Here is a 16397-nt window from a genome sequence, read left to right as displayed (position 1 = left end):
ATCGGCATAACAGTGGAAACTAATCCCGTATTTTCTAATAATATTACCAAGGGGCAACATGTATATCGAAAATAGCAGAGGACCTAGGACAGATCCTTGTGGCACTCCATATTTTACTGGTTATAATTGAGATGACTCCCCATTTAAATGAACAAGGTGGTATCGGACAGGTAGGATCTAAACCATCTTATAGCCTTCCCTTGAATACCTGTATAGTTTTGTAATCGATCTATGAGTATGTCATGATCTATAGTATCGAATGCAGCACTAAGATCAAGTAAAAGTAATAGAAGTCTATTGAAAGTCCACACAATTCACAAAAACAACCATGTGTGTGTGTGTGTGTACAGATATGCTATAAACAATTATGCAAGGGAATGTGAATAAGATGATACATTGTGATACTTTGTAATGATGTGATTTAGATGCCATGAAGTATAGGCTATGTCAATAAATTGATATAGATACACACAATATTATAAAGGCCAGACTTAAAATTAACCTTCATTGGTCGCAGACAAATATAATGGGAATATTATACAATGGGAATATAATGTATCTAAATGTGCTACAACATTCTTCAGTTTCCCAAAAATATTTTTACATTTTGCCGATTTTATGTCTAAAATATTCATTATTAATTATTGATAATTCTGCATTTTTTTCCATTTGTATTTATTTATTGTTATATAGGTAACAAAAAATAACTGTCTTGATTTATTTGTTTGTTTATTTTTCTAATTTGAAATCATCCCATTAATGTAACATTACAGGTAGGCTATAGGCCTATAAACAATACAGAATTGTTTATCAAGGCCAGTCGGTGCATATCCTTACATACTAACATATTGTAAGCTGCATGTTGTAAAGTGTAGGGTAAAGCAGATTGATTTATCCAGTCAGACTCCATTATTAATCTCCAGACGTAGCATAACACCGCAGATTAAAAAAAGAAAAATTCCCAGTTCCCACTTTTGTTTTGCCATCACGCAGAGTGTCACGTGAACTCCTGCAACCAATCTATTTCCACCTTTTCCTTCAGTCTGGTCAGTCGAGTCGGAGGAGCGGAGCGATGGCGGTGCGCTCATAGACTTTAGCAAGCAAAGTTTTAGCTGCTCTGAAAAAGTCTTTGGATCTAGGCGAGGGAGGAAAGCCGTCGGTTTTGCAATGCTAGTGGATGACTGAAGTGCGCACTAGACTGACTCTGCGAAAGGTTTCCTGCTGCGCGCGCGCGACGAGTCCTTGCGACGGCGGAATTTTGCGAGCTGCAGTTAAGTTAACTTACGAGTTTGTGAACTTCGGAGAGAGAGCTAACGCGCTAGCATAGCTCTTTAGCCTGCTCGTGTAAAGTGTTTCAACTTGCCAGAGAGTGTCTGTGTGGAGGTTTTGTACATGTAGACACGCAAGTTAATTAGTAACTTATCTTAGGTAGTGGATTAATCGTGTGTATATTTAGCTTGATTCATTCGCTTGGGATGAGCAGGTACTTTGCACCTGTAGCCTCACGGCTTGAAAACTCTCTCGACTTTCCCGGTTAGGTATGTTGTTTACCTTCATTTTTACAAAGATGAAATTCGTTTGTATATCTGGCTAATGCTGATGTCCCAGCTTCAGAGGCACTTCGCACTCCCAGACTGGTTATCTGGCTTACGTGGAAACAAAGCAATGCGTCCCTTAACCTCTATTAAGCCGGATTTAACCTGACCGACTCTCCATTAATGATATAAAGTGACCTGGCTGGGGTTCTTAGGAATTTTTTGTGTGTATGTATCATTGGGGAATACGACTACTGGACTAGTTTACTTAGATTTGACATCACGGCACCCTATGGTGCTCCTGCAGGCACCGAGACATGGATGTTCCCCAGGCCGTTTTCCCAAACGGTGAGGGGCGCCTGAGCCTCCAAGACCATGTCTGGACGGAGTCCTCCAGCTCGGGGACTTGGGCTCACTCTGCACCCGTGTGTCCCCGCTCGCTCTGGACCGCGGTGTTTGACTACGAGGCCAGCGGGGAGGACGAGCTCAGCCTGCAGCGAGGAGATGTGGTGGAGGTCCTGTCTAAGGACGCTGCCATCTCTGGAGACGAAGGCTGGTGGACTGGTAAAATTAACCATCGCGTGGGCATCTTCCCATCTAATTATGTTACTTACCAACCAGCCATTTATAGAGCGGTAGGGGCTCGCGAGAGCGACCCGTCCGCACCTGTTCGGATACCGTTCTCTGAACTTGTTCTACAAGAAATCATCGGCGTCGGTGGGTTTGGCAAAGTCTACCGGGGGACCTGGAAGGACCAGGAGGTCGCGGTAAAGGCAGCTCGACAGGACCCCGATGAGGACATTAAAGCGACTGCAGACAGTGTTAAGCAAGAAGCCAAACTTTTCTCGATGCTTCAACATCCTAATATTATTAAACTGGAGGGGGTGTGTTTGGAGGAGCCTAACCTGTGTCTGGTCATGGAATATGCCCGAGGAGGGACTTTGAACCGCGCTTTGACGTGCAGGAGGATCCCCCCTCATATCCTCGTGAACTGGGCCGTCCAGATCGCCAGAGGCATGCAGTAACATGTAGACACGCAAGTTAATTAGTAACTTATCTTAGGTAGTGGATTAATCGTGTGTATATTTAGCTTGATTCATTCGCTTGGGATGAGCAGGTACTTTGCACCTGTAGCCTCACGGCTTGAAAACTCTCTCGACTTTCCCGGTTAGGTATGTTGTTTACCTTCATTTTTACAAAGATGAAATTCGTTTGTATATCTGGCTAATGCTGATGTCCCAGCTTCAGAGGCACTTCGCACTCCCAGACTGGTTATCTGGCTTACGTGGAAACAAAGCAATGCGTCCCTTAACCTCTATTAAGCCGGATTTAACCTGACCGACTCTCCATTAATGATATAAAGTGACCTGGCTGGGGTTCTTAGGAATTTTTTGTGTGTATGTATCATTGGGGAATACGACTACTGGACTAGTTTACTTAGATTTGACATCACGGCACCCTATGGTGCTCCTGCAGGCACCGAGACATGGATGTTCCCCAGGCCGTTTTCCCAAACGGTGAGGGGCGCCTGAGCCTCCAAGACCATGTCTGGACGGAGTCCTCCAGCTCGGGGACTTGGGCTCACTCTGCACCCGTGTGTCCCCGCTCGCTCTGGACCGCGGTGTTTGACTACGAGGCCAGCGGGGAGGACGAGCTCAGCCTGCAGCGAGGAGATGTGGTGGAGGTCCTGTCTAAGGACGCTGCCATCTCTGGAGACGAAGGCTGGTGGACTGGTAAAATTAACCATCGCGTGGGCATCTTCCCATCTAATTATGTTACTTACCAACCAGCCATTTATAGAGCGGTAGGGGCTCGCGAGAGCGACCCGTCCGCACCTGTTCGGATACCGTTCTCTGAACTTGTTCTACAAGAAATCATCGGCGTCGGTGGGTTTGGCAAAGTCTACCGGGGGACCTGGAAGGACCAGGAGGTCGCGGTAAAGGCAGCTCGACAGGACCCCGATGAGGACATTAAAGCGACTGCAGACAGTGTTAAGCAAGAAGCCAAACTTTTCTCGATGCTTCAACATCCTAATATTATTAAACTGGAGGGGGTGTGTTTGGAGGAGCCTAACCTGTGTCTGGTCATGGAATATGCCCGAGGAGGGACTTTGAACCGCGCTTTGACGTGCAGGAGGATCCCCCCTCATATCCTCGTAAACTGGGCCGTCCAGATCGCCAGAGGCATGCAGTATCTCCACGAGGAGGCTGTGGTTCCCATTATTCACCGAGACCTCAAGTCCAGCAACAGTAAGAGAGAGTTACCACACACTCATTAATGCCTCCTTATCTTGACCAAGAATTGCAGGTATTTGCTCTACTATAGAAGCTCACACAAGCTTGTCACATTGGTATTTCCTTTTGCAATTAGCATGTTAATCATTAATCGTTCACAAAGCTTACCATTAGCACATCGACCTCTTTCCATATAAGCCTGTGTTTGGACCCGAAAGGAGGGAACAGATCACCACGTGCTCATCCTTATACTGTAAAATGGGACAACTAGGAATATTAGAACTAGGAAGATTATATACAATCTAACTGTATTTAATGCAACCTGTGTGTGGTGTAGAGAACTGTGGACTCTCTTCTAGCTAAAAGCAATATGATTCTCAAAGGAAGCCACTAGCTTGTGAAATCTAACCCCAGAAGAAAAGCTATAACATTGATGGATGCTCTGAGATTGAATGGAGCCTTTGTAGTTAATGTTAAAGATACTGGATCCTTCCAAGTCCTTCTGGCAACTTCAGTATTCGCTCATCTTAGAGTACAACCTAAGCTGCAAGTTTTTAAATATTTAAAAAAAATACTTTGCTTATACTGTTTCCTAAATCCCTCCCTGTTCTTGCTTATACTATTCTAGACCATGTTTAAAACTTGGCTGCCATCTCTTATGATATTGCCTTCCTAAAATGTATCATTTGTGTTACTCATTTCTAAAGCTTTAGATAAAAGCAGCTGCTAAATGAATAAATGTAAATTTCTATTGCAGCAAAAATTATTGTATTATCACACTGCTCTGTATATAAATCAAATACAGCGATATATAGTAAATCTCAGCTGCTTGAGTCTTTTAGTCCCTAAATGTAATTATATGTTTATAATAATGTACGCATACATGCAGTATACTCGCATAGAGCAATTTTATAGCAACAATACCATTTTTTCAGAACCGATCCGATACCAAAAATTCGGACTATCGGCCAATTCCGATCCGAGCGCAGGTTTTTTATTTTTTATTTTATTTTTTTATAAAATCAATGTAGAATTTCTATACTTCTGTGGGGTGACCTGATCATCACTCTTGTGTGTGTTAAACATAAGCTGCTAAATATAGACAACTTCATTTTAATGAAAAAATATATAATCATAATCTATGACAAAAAATACTATTATAAACTAGGTTTTTAACTCAAGGAAATGCATCCTGAGATTAATATTAATACAACATAAACATAATATTATAACTTATATATGTACAAAATGATGCAGTTATTGCGTGCTATAGTCAGAATGTGTGATCCTGTTGTGGATGCGCTCTTCCCATATCAACGCGCTGAAACACGGCAACTAAACCCAAAGAATTCACAACGTTTTATTATAATAATGTTCTCATTAGAATGTTATATACACGACATTCCCAATCATAGTTATTAATGTTGTGCACTGCTGTTTGAGCTGCGTGCGCTGAGCTAAAGATGATCACCGGTAAACTGAAGCGCTCTTTTAACTTAACCAAACGCATTCTATATGAGATAAATCAGATATACATCAAATAAACACAATATTACAACGTACAATTGCACAAAAGGCTGCAAACGAACAGCACGCATCTGAAGTGTCTCTGAAGGAAATAATGCATTATTTATCGGCTTTAAGATATCGGCCAAATTTTCCTATCAGGCCGATACCGATAACAGAAAAAATGAGCATTTATCGGCCGATACCGATATGGTGGCCGATATATATATATATATATATATATATATATATATATATATACACTATACAATTAAAAGACATTTCTTTTAAATTCATAGCACAGTAATGAAGGCAGCAACATATGATAGATGAAACGGAACAAAAAAGACTTGATGATGTTTCATTGTGCAAAAGTATAAAACGAAAGGGTATGGCTCCAACACAAAGCGGCACAAAGCGCTTATGCGCATCCCGTGTGCAGAATGATGCGCTTGAAGCAACACGGAGTCACAGCGCGCAGCGCTCTGCATAAAAAAGGGAAGCGATATTGCTGCGTAGTGTATTATATATGTGCAATATTTTATTGTGCGATACAAAAATCTCAGTTATTGTGCGCTCTTGAAGAGAGTTTTATCGTTTTGACTGTAGTAACCGAACGTGACACGCAGTTTGAATGCTGAATAGAGGATGACAGACAGACGCAGCGGGGAGAAGAATTTACGTGAACTTGACTTAAATATTCATCTATACTTCACATTAAACTATGGAACGGCTTCAGAACACTTGAAATATAGTGCACGAAAACGTTATGGTGCTTTATAATATTTTTGTGCCTTTTCGTGGGGCTTAACAATAACACAGAATATTATATGCACTATATCGGATTTGGATCGGTCTCATCTGACCGATACCCGATCTGACTGAAAATGGCAGTATCAGAGCCGATACCGATACTGAGTATCGGATCGATGCATCCCTAATTTTATATATTATAATCAGCTTATGCGAGTATACCTTAAGCGTATATTATATAATATATTCTCAGCTTTGTTAAATGTGACAATAAGGCATGACGATATTATAAACATTAACATTATTATATATACATTTTGTTATATTTATGGGATTTTTGTGCCTTTTATTTGAGAGTACAGTGGAGAGATGACAGGAAAGTATTGGGGTGGAGAGAGGGGAGCAGGATTCGAACTCTGGTCACTGTGAGCGCAGTTGCGCTATATGTCGACGCACTAACGACGAGGCTATCGGCACCGACAAATTATCATTTTCTTTAAAGCTTCTTTGCAATACTGTGTATTGTGAAAAGCACTATAGAAATCAATTTGAGTGACAAATTTAAAATTTGCACATTTAGTATAAATAACTTTAAATGGCCATTGAACCCCCATTCCCCATCATATACATGTACATCTGGGTCAAAATGCTTAACTACTAAATTGAGATGGTGAAATTAGCTTTGTAAATGTTGGCCCTAAAGTCATCAGAAAATTTAAGGTTGCATTTTTTCCCCCACACCTCAATTGTCACTGACAATAGGCTGTATGAAAACGGCACTTGATCTTCAACAGTGGATTTGAGTCATGTGCATTAGCAGGGTTTCTTGCTCTAGAGTTGCACAGCCGACAAGTGTTAAGCCACTGGCTATCTTCAAGCCTAGGAAGGATTTCTTCTGAATGAGTGTGACCCTGGTCAGGTTGTGAAGTTAAGAGGTTAGAGTTTGAACAGCTGGTGTGCTCTTTGAGAAACTGCCTATCTGCTGACAAAGTTCAGAAAACTAATCTGAAAATTGGTCTGCAATCTGTATTAAGAGTCACTAAGTCTGAATATAAATGTTTTTTTTGATAATTAAATAATTGGTGTGTTAGAGTCTTTTAAATATTTTTTTCGCATAATGACTAGTAGTGAGTAGTGGCATGTATTACCTTTAATGTTTTATGGATGTTTATAAAGAGTTTCTTTCATGTAAATGGGGATATTTGCTCTTTCTCTAAAACAATACTGTGTAGCTGCAAGGGATACTGCATGACTATGGGATTGTCCTATCATGTTTCTTAGTCATAGATGGAGTTGGGAAAACCCCTAATGCTTATCTGCCTCAGGTATACTATACATTGGTTAACAAATACCTAAAAGAGGCATTTCAGATGTTGTGTTTAAAGTTGCGTAACTTGTCGAAGTCTCACAAAAATCTTTAAACTCAAGTATAGTCTTGAATGCTGTACAAATTAACCTCGTAATCAGTTGGTAACATTGACCTGATAATGTAAATCTATTCAGCTGCTGAATTTTCAGCAGCCATTGCGCCAGTCTTCAGTGTCACATGATCATTCAAAAATCATTCTAATATGCTGATTTGATGCTCAAGAAACATTTCTTATAAACATTTCTTAAAGAACAGCCTATATATATATATTATACATATACATATACATACACACACACACACAGGGCTGGGCGATATAGCAAAAAAAATTATCAACTATATAATGTTTCATATCGTTCTGTATCGATAATTATTGACATTTTTTATAACCTTTTTTTAAAACCAAGCAATATAATTTTTTTTTTTATTTAACCACTGTATTTTTTATTTAACCCAATTTATTGAGACAAACAACAAATCTTTTTTTGTTTTAAAAATCAAACAAAAAAACTAAATAAAAATTAAACAAATCTAATTTCTAATGTTTTATATGCAGATTAAATAGGTTTTAAGGAAAATTTTGGCTTGTATCCCGAGGCCACAAGAGGACGAAATAATGCAGCGCATTTAAATTGTCAACACAAGGAAACTGTCTATAAAAAACCGTGCATCACGTCTAAATTAACTAATAATATAATATAATATAATTTCATAAATTGCATAAACTATTATGAACAAAACGGCATCATGTATTTATGCAATGCTAAATCCAAAGAGCCGAAGCACCCATTACACAGATTGCATTTAAAAACCTATAAGACGCAGTGAAAAGGAATAAACATCCACAAATTTGTGACGTGTTTTCTAAAATTTTAAACTGTTTTAACTTTGCATGGCTTTCTATACATCTCTTCTGTGAGACGCGAGTGCAGCAGTCATATTTGTCCGTATAAAAATGCGCTAATTATGCGTTCTGTGTGAATGGCTTGGTTTCGGTTTTAACCTAATCAAGATCTTCTCCGCATTGAGCTACTATATTTCTCTAATATTTTGAATGAATAATGCAGCAGCGGCGCGTCTCGTGGGCTAGACTAACAAAACATTCAACTACAACGTCACTTACATCACCGCATCTCACACATCACTAATGACACTCCCCGATGCACACCTAACATTCAAATGCAAATGTTTATTTTAAATTAGACTATTCATTCTTTATTCACAATCTCCTCATCACAGGCAGGCACAGCACTCATTTCAGCATGTGTTTGTGTGTGCTGTCTGCGTCACTCATAGCACGTGCCTATATCGTGCGCTATATCGAACATTTTTTTCTATTGTTATCGAAGGTGTACCATCGATAAATATCGATACCGTTTTATCGCCCAGGCCTAGTCATGACATCCTTTTAAGCTTTTGTTTATCCTGTTGTCTTGTCACGCATGGAGCATAATCAGAAACTGAATGGGCATCTGTAAACTGTATCTAGTTAAGACACAGTCATTGACTATAATGGGTTCTACTTGCTTTTGCAACTACGCTCAGTATGTGTGCATTGAATTTATTTTATACACGAGTTTCACAATTTGAGTTGAATTACTGAAATAAATGAACTTTTCCACGACATTCTAATTTATTGAGATGCACCTGTATGTATGTATGTGTGTGTAAGTATATATATACACATACATACATACACGCACATATATATATATATATATATATATATATATATATATATACACACACACACATATTTGTGTTACATTGTGTCTTTACATTAATTATATTTGTTGATTGTAAGTGTCTTTACTGTCATGTTTTTATGTCATAATTTTATGGCATCCTTGCTGCTTATTTAAAAAACAAAACAAACAAAAACATTTAGAATAGTAGTGTAGTTGATTTCGCTCTGCAAATGCGTTATGCATCATTATTATTACTGTGTCATTCTCTCTGTTAAATTAGCAGCTAATACAGCATTCCACTATCAACAATAGACGCAATGTGGCACCCTGCCCCCGTTCAGCCTGGCAGTGCTACTGTTAACACAACTCAGTTTGTTCATCTCTTCACAGGATTGTGACAAACAACACTGGAAGCTTGCTGACCTTAATTGAAAAAATAACGTGTTTGCTCAGTGCTGCACTCAAGACACCCACCCATCATGAGCCAGACCCTTTCTGCTGTGTTCTTAAGGGGGACTCTTTGCAGTACTCTTTTCCATTCAGGTTGCAGTACATTGCTTAGCAGGTTAAAGGTAGAGGGTAAATTTTTAAGGAGGCACAAACAACAGCAAAGTCAAATAGTTGTCTCTCAAAAAGTAAGAAATGAAATCAGATTTGCTTTGTGCCCACTCTTGCTTATCTGATCAATGATTATCTTTGACATATAGAAAATAGTGAGTGAAATGATGTTTTTGTGCCCTAATCTTTTAATACCTCACTCAAAGGAATGTCGCTAACGAGGGGGCAAAAGCTTAACATAAGTTTGCACAATGGAATGGTCAAGCACTAGTTGCTAGGTGACTGCCAACCCGAGAATGCTCCGACTCCTGGGCCTGAAAGGCTTATTTTCATTATTTTTAATCTCCTCAATGGCAGCTGTTTTCTTTCCAAGTCAGGGAGCTTCCCCTGATTGGGGGTAAAGAATATTGCAGAACTGTAGCCAGCAGCCCCTGTGAAACTCGGCACGGTGCTTTGTTTTGAAATTTGAAGTGAAACGTTAAGGAATCTCAAGTATGTGTGCTCTCCAAAATACACGTCTCTCTCTCTCTCTCTCTCTCTCAATTTTTTTTCAATTTAAGAGTGCTTTATTGGCATTACAAAAATTATACATTTGTATTGCCAAAGCAATTGCAGCTTGACTGCTTACAAATAGTACACATGTATTAACAGAAAGAAAAAGAATAATATATAAAAAGTATTAAGCATGTAGTGCAAAATGAATTACTAATGTAAGTATATAAACTAGAAATAAAAATAAAACAAGGGATTAGACATATTTACAGAAGCAAAATATACATCTAAGTAATATAATACAGTAATTTGGCCTAATATAGTGTAGATGTGCTGGAAACATCAGATTAGGGCAGGGTGAGTGTTTTCTCTTCTATGGTGACAGGCAGACACATATTGAGCAGCAAACACACAGCAGTTCTTCTGTTCTCCTAACAGATACAACACTTTCTCCTGGTCTGAGAGAGTTTGAAATGTCTGATGGATCTGCTGTATTTTATCGTAGAACACTGTCCGTATATCTGTGTATTTGGGGCATTCTGTTAGGAAGTGCAGCTCTGTTTCCATCTGATTCAGATCACAGTGTGAACACAGTCTCTGCTCTGGTGGCAGCCATGTTTTTCTGTGTCTGCCCGTCTCTATCATCAGCTTGTGTCCGCTGAGTCTGTATCTGGTCAACGTGCCTCTCACAGTGTTTCCCCTGCCATTATTTTAGGGGGGCGGCTTGCCCCCCCAACGGCACCCCCCGCCCCCCTTGAAGGTCAAGTTAATTATATTTTCTCTATAGCGCCAGATCACAACAGAAGTAATTTAAAGTTACCTTTCTTATAGAACATGTCTATACCTTGTTCTTTCATTATGCAAACTAAATAGCCATATATATATATATATATATATATATATATACACACACACACATATTTGTGTTACATTGTGTCTTTACATTAATTATATTTGTTGATTGTAAGTGTCTTTACTGTCATGTTTTTATGTCATAATTTTATGGCATCCTTGCTGCTTATTTAAAAAACAAAACAAACAAAAACATTTAGAATAGTAGTGTAGTTGATTTCGCTCTGCAAATGCGTTATGCATCATTATTATTACTGTGTCATTCTCTCTGTTAAATTAGCAGCTAATACAGCATTCCACTATCAACAATAGACGCAATGTGGCACCCTGCCCCCGTTCAGCCTGGCAGTGCTACTGTTAACACAACTCAGTTTGTTCATCTCTTCACAGGATTGTGACAAACAACACTGGAAGCTTGCTGACCTTAATTGAAAAAATAACGTGTTTGCTCAGTGCTGCACTCAAGACACCCACCCATCATGAGCCAGACCCTTTCTGCTGTGTTCTTAAGGGGGACTCTTTGCAGTACTCTTTTCCATTCAGGTTGCAGTACATTGCTTAGCAGGTTAAAGGTAGAGGGTAAATTTTTAAGGAGGCACAAACAACAGCAAAGTCAAATAGTTGTCTCTCAAAAAGTAAGAAATGATTGCTTTGTTGCTTTGTGCCCACTCTTGCTTATCTGATCAATGATTATCTTTGACATATAGAAAATAGTGAGTGAAATGGTGCCCTAATACATATAGAAAATAGTGAGTGAAATGATGTTTTTGTGCCCTAATCTTTTAATACCTCACTCAAAGGAATGTCGCTAACGAGGGGGCAAAAGCTTAACATAAGTTTGCACAATGGAATGGTCAAGCACTAGTTGCTAGGTGACTGCCAACCCGAGAATGCTCCGACTCCTGGGCCTGAAAGGCTTATTTTCATTATTTTTAATCTCCTCAATGGCAGCTGTTTTCTTTCCAAGTCAGGGAGCTTCCCCTGATTGGGGGTAAAGAATATTGCAGAACTGTAGCCAGCAGCCCCTGTGAAACTCGGCATGTTTTGAAATTTTGAAATTTGAAGTGAAACGTTAAGGAATCTCAAGTATGTGTGCTCTCCAAAATACACGTCTCTCTCTCTCTCTCAATCTCTCAATTTTTTTTCAATTTAAGAGTGCTTTATTGGCATTACAAAAATTATACATTTGTATTGCCAAAGCAATTGCAGCTTGACAATAATAGTAATAATATATAAAAAGTATTAAGCATGTAGTAATAAATGAATAACTAATGTAAGTATATAAACTAGAAATAAAAATAAAACAAGGGATTAGACATATTTACAGAAGCAAAATATACATCTAAGTAATATAATACAGTAATTTGGCCTAATATAGTGTAGATGTGCTGGAAACATCAGATTAGGGCAGGGTGAGTGTTTTCTCTTCTATGGTGACAGGCAGACACATATTGAGCAGCAAACACACAGCAGTTCTTCTGTTCTCCTAACAGATACGGCAGTTTCTCCTGGTTTGAAAGAGTTTTAAACTTCTGATGGATCTTCGGTATTTTATTATACAACACTGTTCGTATATCTGTGTATTTGGGGCATTCTGTTAGGAAGTGCAGTTCTGTTTCCATCTGATTCAGATCACAGTGTGAACACAGTCTCTGCTCTGGTGGCAGCCATGTTTTTCTGTGTCTGCCCGTCTCTATCATCAGCTTGTGTCCGCTGAGTCTGTATCTGGTCAACGTGCCTCTCACAGTGTTTCCCCTGCCATTATTTTAGGGGGGCGGCTTGCCCCCCCAACGGCACCCCCCGCCCCCCTTGAAGGTCAAGTTAATTATATTTTCTCTATAGCGCCAGATCACAACAGAAGTAATTTAAAGTTACCTTTCTTATAGAACATGTCTATACCTTGTTCTTTCATTATGCAAACTAAATAGCCTTATGTTATTTATCTTATTTACTCGACGGCATGTCATTTCAGTCTCTTACGTTATGGTCGCGCTCTCTGCATCACGCACAGCGGAGTTCTGCCCGATGCGCGCGCTCACGCACACACACATACACACAGGTGAGCCCACTCCCACATATGAATTCTGCGTGTCTCTGTGTTAATGAATGGCGCAGACGCGCGGTTGTGTGTAGTACTCGTACTGAAACGCTCGTGACGCTTCCGGTGATATTAACCTCTGCCGTCTCACTAATGAGGACATAAACACATGAACAACATCTCCAGAACTGCTCTGAGAGTCACTTCATCAGCATTTGACCGTTTCATTTCAGTAAAACTATCATCATATCATACACACACACAGAAATGTAATGGTATTCACGGCAACCCGTCAAAATAAAAGTTCGGTTTAACTTGAGGGCATTGCGGCAGAAATATATTACTGTTGTTGAGTAGACTGTACGTAACAGACTACTACTACTAAAATTATTAAAACCTTATTTTTAAGGAATAGGCATTCAATATTTCTTCAATGTTTTAAATGTAATATTAAATTAAAATTAAATGTTTAATTTTCATTACTTAAAAGATAGATTAAATGAATGTTTTATGCCTTAAAACAAAATGTAAATACACAACACAGAATTTCTGAGCAAAAAAATCATAAGGCTATTGTAAGAATAAATGAAACTTGTTTTATGCTTTCAAATTAGACATGCTAAAACAGAATTTGGTTACAATAAAACATAAGGTTGGACAAATAAAACATTTCATAGGGCCCTAAAGTAATATTTGTTAAACTTTTAATAAATTGATGTTAAATTGTTGTGGTGTTATGTCATTACATTTTAAACAGTTGTTTACTGTTGTTGTGTTACTTCATGGAAAGGAAATTTAAAAGTGCATAGAAACCAACAGCTGAGATTAACCTGAAAGCATCAAAACAGGTGAAACCTGTTAGAAATGGAGTCCCAATTTTCATGTTTGTCCCAAAATGAAAGATTTGTGAATTTTAAATGAGTATTTTCTAACATGCTAGTCTTTTATCTTTTAAAAGACACTGTCTGCCTGGTTATTTTTATTTGCAACGTACAGCATGTTTATGGATTCAAAGAAAATTAAGATAATTGTAAAGGAACAAAAATCCTCATTGTGAAAATAGTTTTAACTCTAAATTCTGATTAGATGGCTTCCTTTGGCTTATTGCGCAAATAAACATTGTGATTTCTGATAACTGAATGGGTGAAAATGTTAAACTGCAAGACAGTTATACTAAATGTATTGCTTTGTAACAAGTACATAAACTGGGAGTGTAGTCAAGGCCAGTCCTCACCACTGTACGTTGGTTATAGGCTGGAGAAGTTAGAATGTGTTTAATGAAAGGTGTCCACAAATAAGAATACTTAGTTACACCCTCAGGTCATGATGGAAAGGGAGTCAAGGTCAGATTAATCAGACATGTAGTTATCAACTGATGGCCTTCCTATTTAATACATACTGATGTTGATAAAGGTCTCAAGTTGGATAAATGTCAAGGACAGAACTGGTGAAAAATAATACTACTCCTGACCTCAGGACATTCCTCGCTTCAAAGCAAGCTGGCCTACATTCCCATGTTGTTTGTCATTTGGTACGAGACTGTATTGTAAAGTAGAGCGACTTGTATGTCGCTCTGAGTTCTTCATGTAGGCCTGTGTCCTTGAAGATTCCACTTCATGATAAAAGAGTGGAAATATGAGCATCCTCTTAGCATTCTAGTATTGTTATTCATTGACATAAATGCTCAAAGGCTAAGGCTCACGCGTAGAAAACATTTCCATCATAACTTAAAGTGGCTGATCTGAATGGCCCAGTCACTTTTTTTTCTGTTATTTCAGTGCATTTTTTTCACTGCATACTTTTACAATTAACTTAGAACTAATATAGTACAAATAACTCAAACATTTCTCCTTTCTGTTTTTTTTTTTTTTTTAGTTTTACTACTTGAAAAAATTGAGAATGATGACATTGGTCGAAAAATCCTGAAGATTACTGACTTCGGCCTGGCCCGTGAGTGGCACAAAACGACCAAAATGAGTGCAGCTGGCACTTATTCCTGGATGGCTCCTGAGGTCATCAAGTCCTCTCTGTTTTCCAAAGGGAGTGATGTCTGGAGGTAAGCTGTTATTTTAACTTAATTGCAATGTTGAGCACAAAGCCTGTTATTATAGTGAATTAGTTACTTGAGGTTAGACACAATCACTCGGGCATCATAGGCACACTACCAGCTTTAAAAAAAAAATGCAAGCAGGGTAATTATCCTTCTATGACATCGTTTTAGCTGTTTTAATATATTTATTGTTTTTAATGTAATTACATACTGACGTAATTTTACCCAATATTTGTGTGCCATGACTATATGCACACATTAGAATATTGTCTTTATCTTGCCAGCTCCAAACTGTATTGGAAGTGTTCCAAATCAGTGACTTAAAAGACCGTTTCAGTTCGAATATCGCATTAAAAGGAAACTCCCCATGTAGGCGGGTAGGTTTTGGAACACGGCTTATATGGAATTTGTAATGGCTGATTTTGTTTTTAGGTTCACAGAAACGTTAGGTCAGTTTGAATTAGAACAGCGTTTTGGTCATGATCCAGCTGCCCTTTTACCTTGTTTGTGAAAGCTAAATGTGAAGACTTATCTTTTTCAAAACGTTCTCATGCCACTTTGTTTTCAAATATTGGCATCGGCCGATAAGCTTTTCTGTTTGGCCGATGTGTTCGAGGCGGGACTTTTATTTTGATGGTGCTGAGAACGGCAGCACCTGAGAGCACACCACTCACATTCTCCCTCTTGTTCGCTGTCGTCGGTCAGTTATGTCTAAAACGGATAGAAGTCTGTCTAATAATCAGATAGAACAGTTAAACAAAGGAATTAAAATGGATACAAAAAAGTATTATAAAGATTGCTTTAATATTAGTAATAGAAAGGCAAACATTATAATACTTTCTCATTTGCTGTCAGCATTCAGCAAATACACATTTATATCATTTAAACAAATCTTTGAATGACTAATGAACATTTAATTTCACAAACCTTGCAAACATAGTCGGATCCAGTTGTGAGATCTTGTGAAGTGTGCATGTGTATCCTGCACGATCGCGTGTTCTCTGTGTGACAGTTGGTTCGTGCAAATTGAATGCTGACAGGAGGAGAGTTCAGCTTCACTGGAGATGCGCAATCGACGAACTTTAAACTAAGTTAGTGATTTCAAATAATGCTGTGCTTTATGCATTTGCCCACTGTCATTTTCATTGCGTGCTCTATGTAAAATAAATGTTACCTTGGCTTTATTTGAAAAAAACCAATGCACACAAACTTCCCAGAATATTGAGTGCCCTGTTGGTTACAGTGTTTACTTTTTTTAATTAGATTTTTATTAAATATTTATTTATTTGTGAAAAATGCTTTGTCTTCTAAAGTATAAGTAT

The 16397-nt window shown here is 38.4% G+C and overlaps 1 protein-coding gene across 1 annotated transcript in view; it reads left to right on the top strand.

Moving 5' to 3' along the window:
- Positions 1–2575: 2575 nt before the first annotated feature.
- The window catches only part of LOC107601785 (mitogen-activated protein kinase kinase kinase 9-like), a 15573-nt gene continuing 1751 nt past the window's right edge, over positions 2576–16397 (top strand). The window contains exons 1-3 of the mRNA XM_016294078.1: positions 2576–3784; positions 14901–15081; positions 15508–15524. Coding sequence (XP_016149564.1) covers positions 3022–3784; positions 14901–15081; positions 15508–15524 — 961 coding nt within the window. The 5' untranslated portion in view covers positions 2576–3021. The remainder of the gene's footprint in view (positions 3785–14900; positions 15082–15507; positions 15525–16397) is intronic.

The sequence above is a fragment of the Sinocyclocheilus grahami genome, unplaced genomic scaffold (assembly GCF_001515645.1).
Source record: "Sinocyclocheilus grahami isolate Dianchi unplaced genomic scaffold, SAMN03320097.WGS_v1.1 scaffold313.1, whole genome shotgun sequence".
NCBI lineage: Eukaryota > Metazoa > Chordata > Actinopteri > Cypriniformes > Cyprinidae > Sinocyclocheilus > Sinocyclocheilus grahami.
Note: the sequence above shows the minus strand (reverse complement) of the source record. Positions and strands in the feature narration are given on the sequence as shown.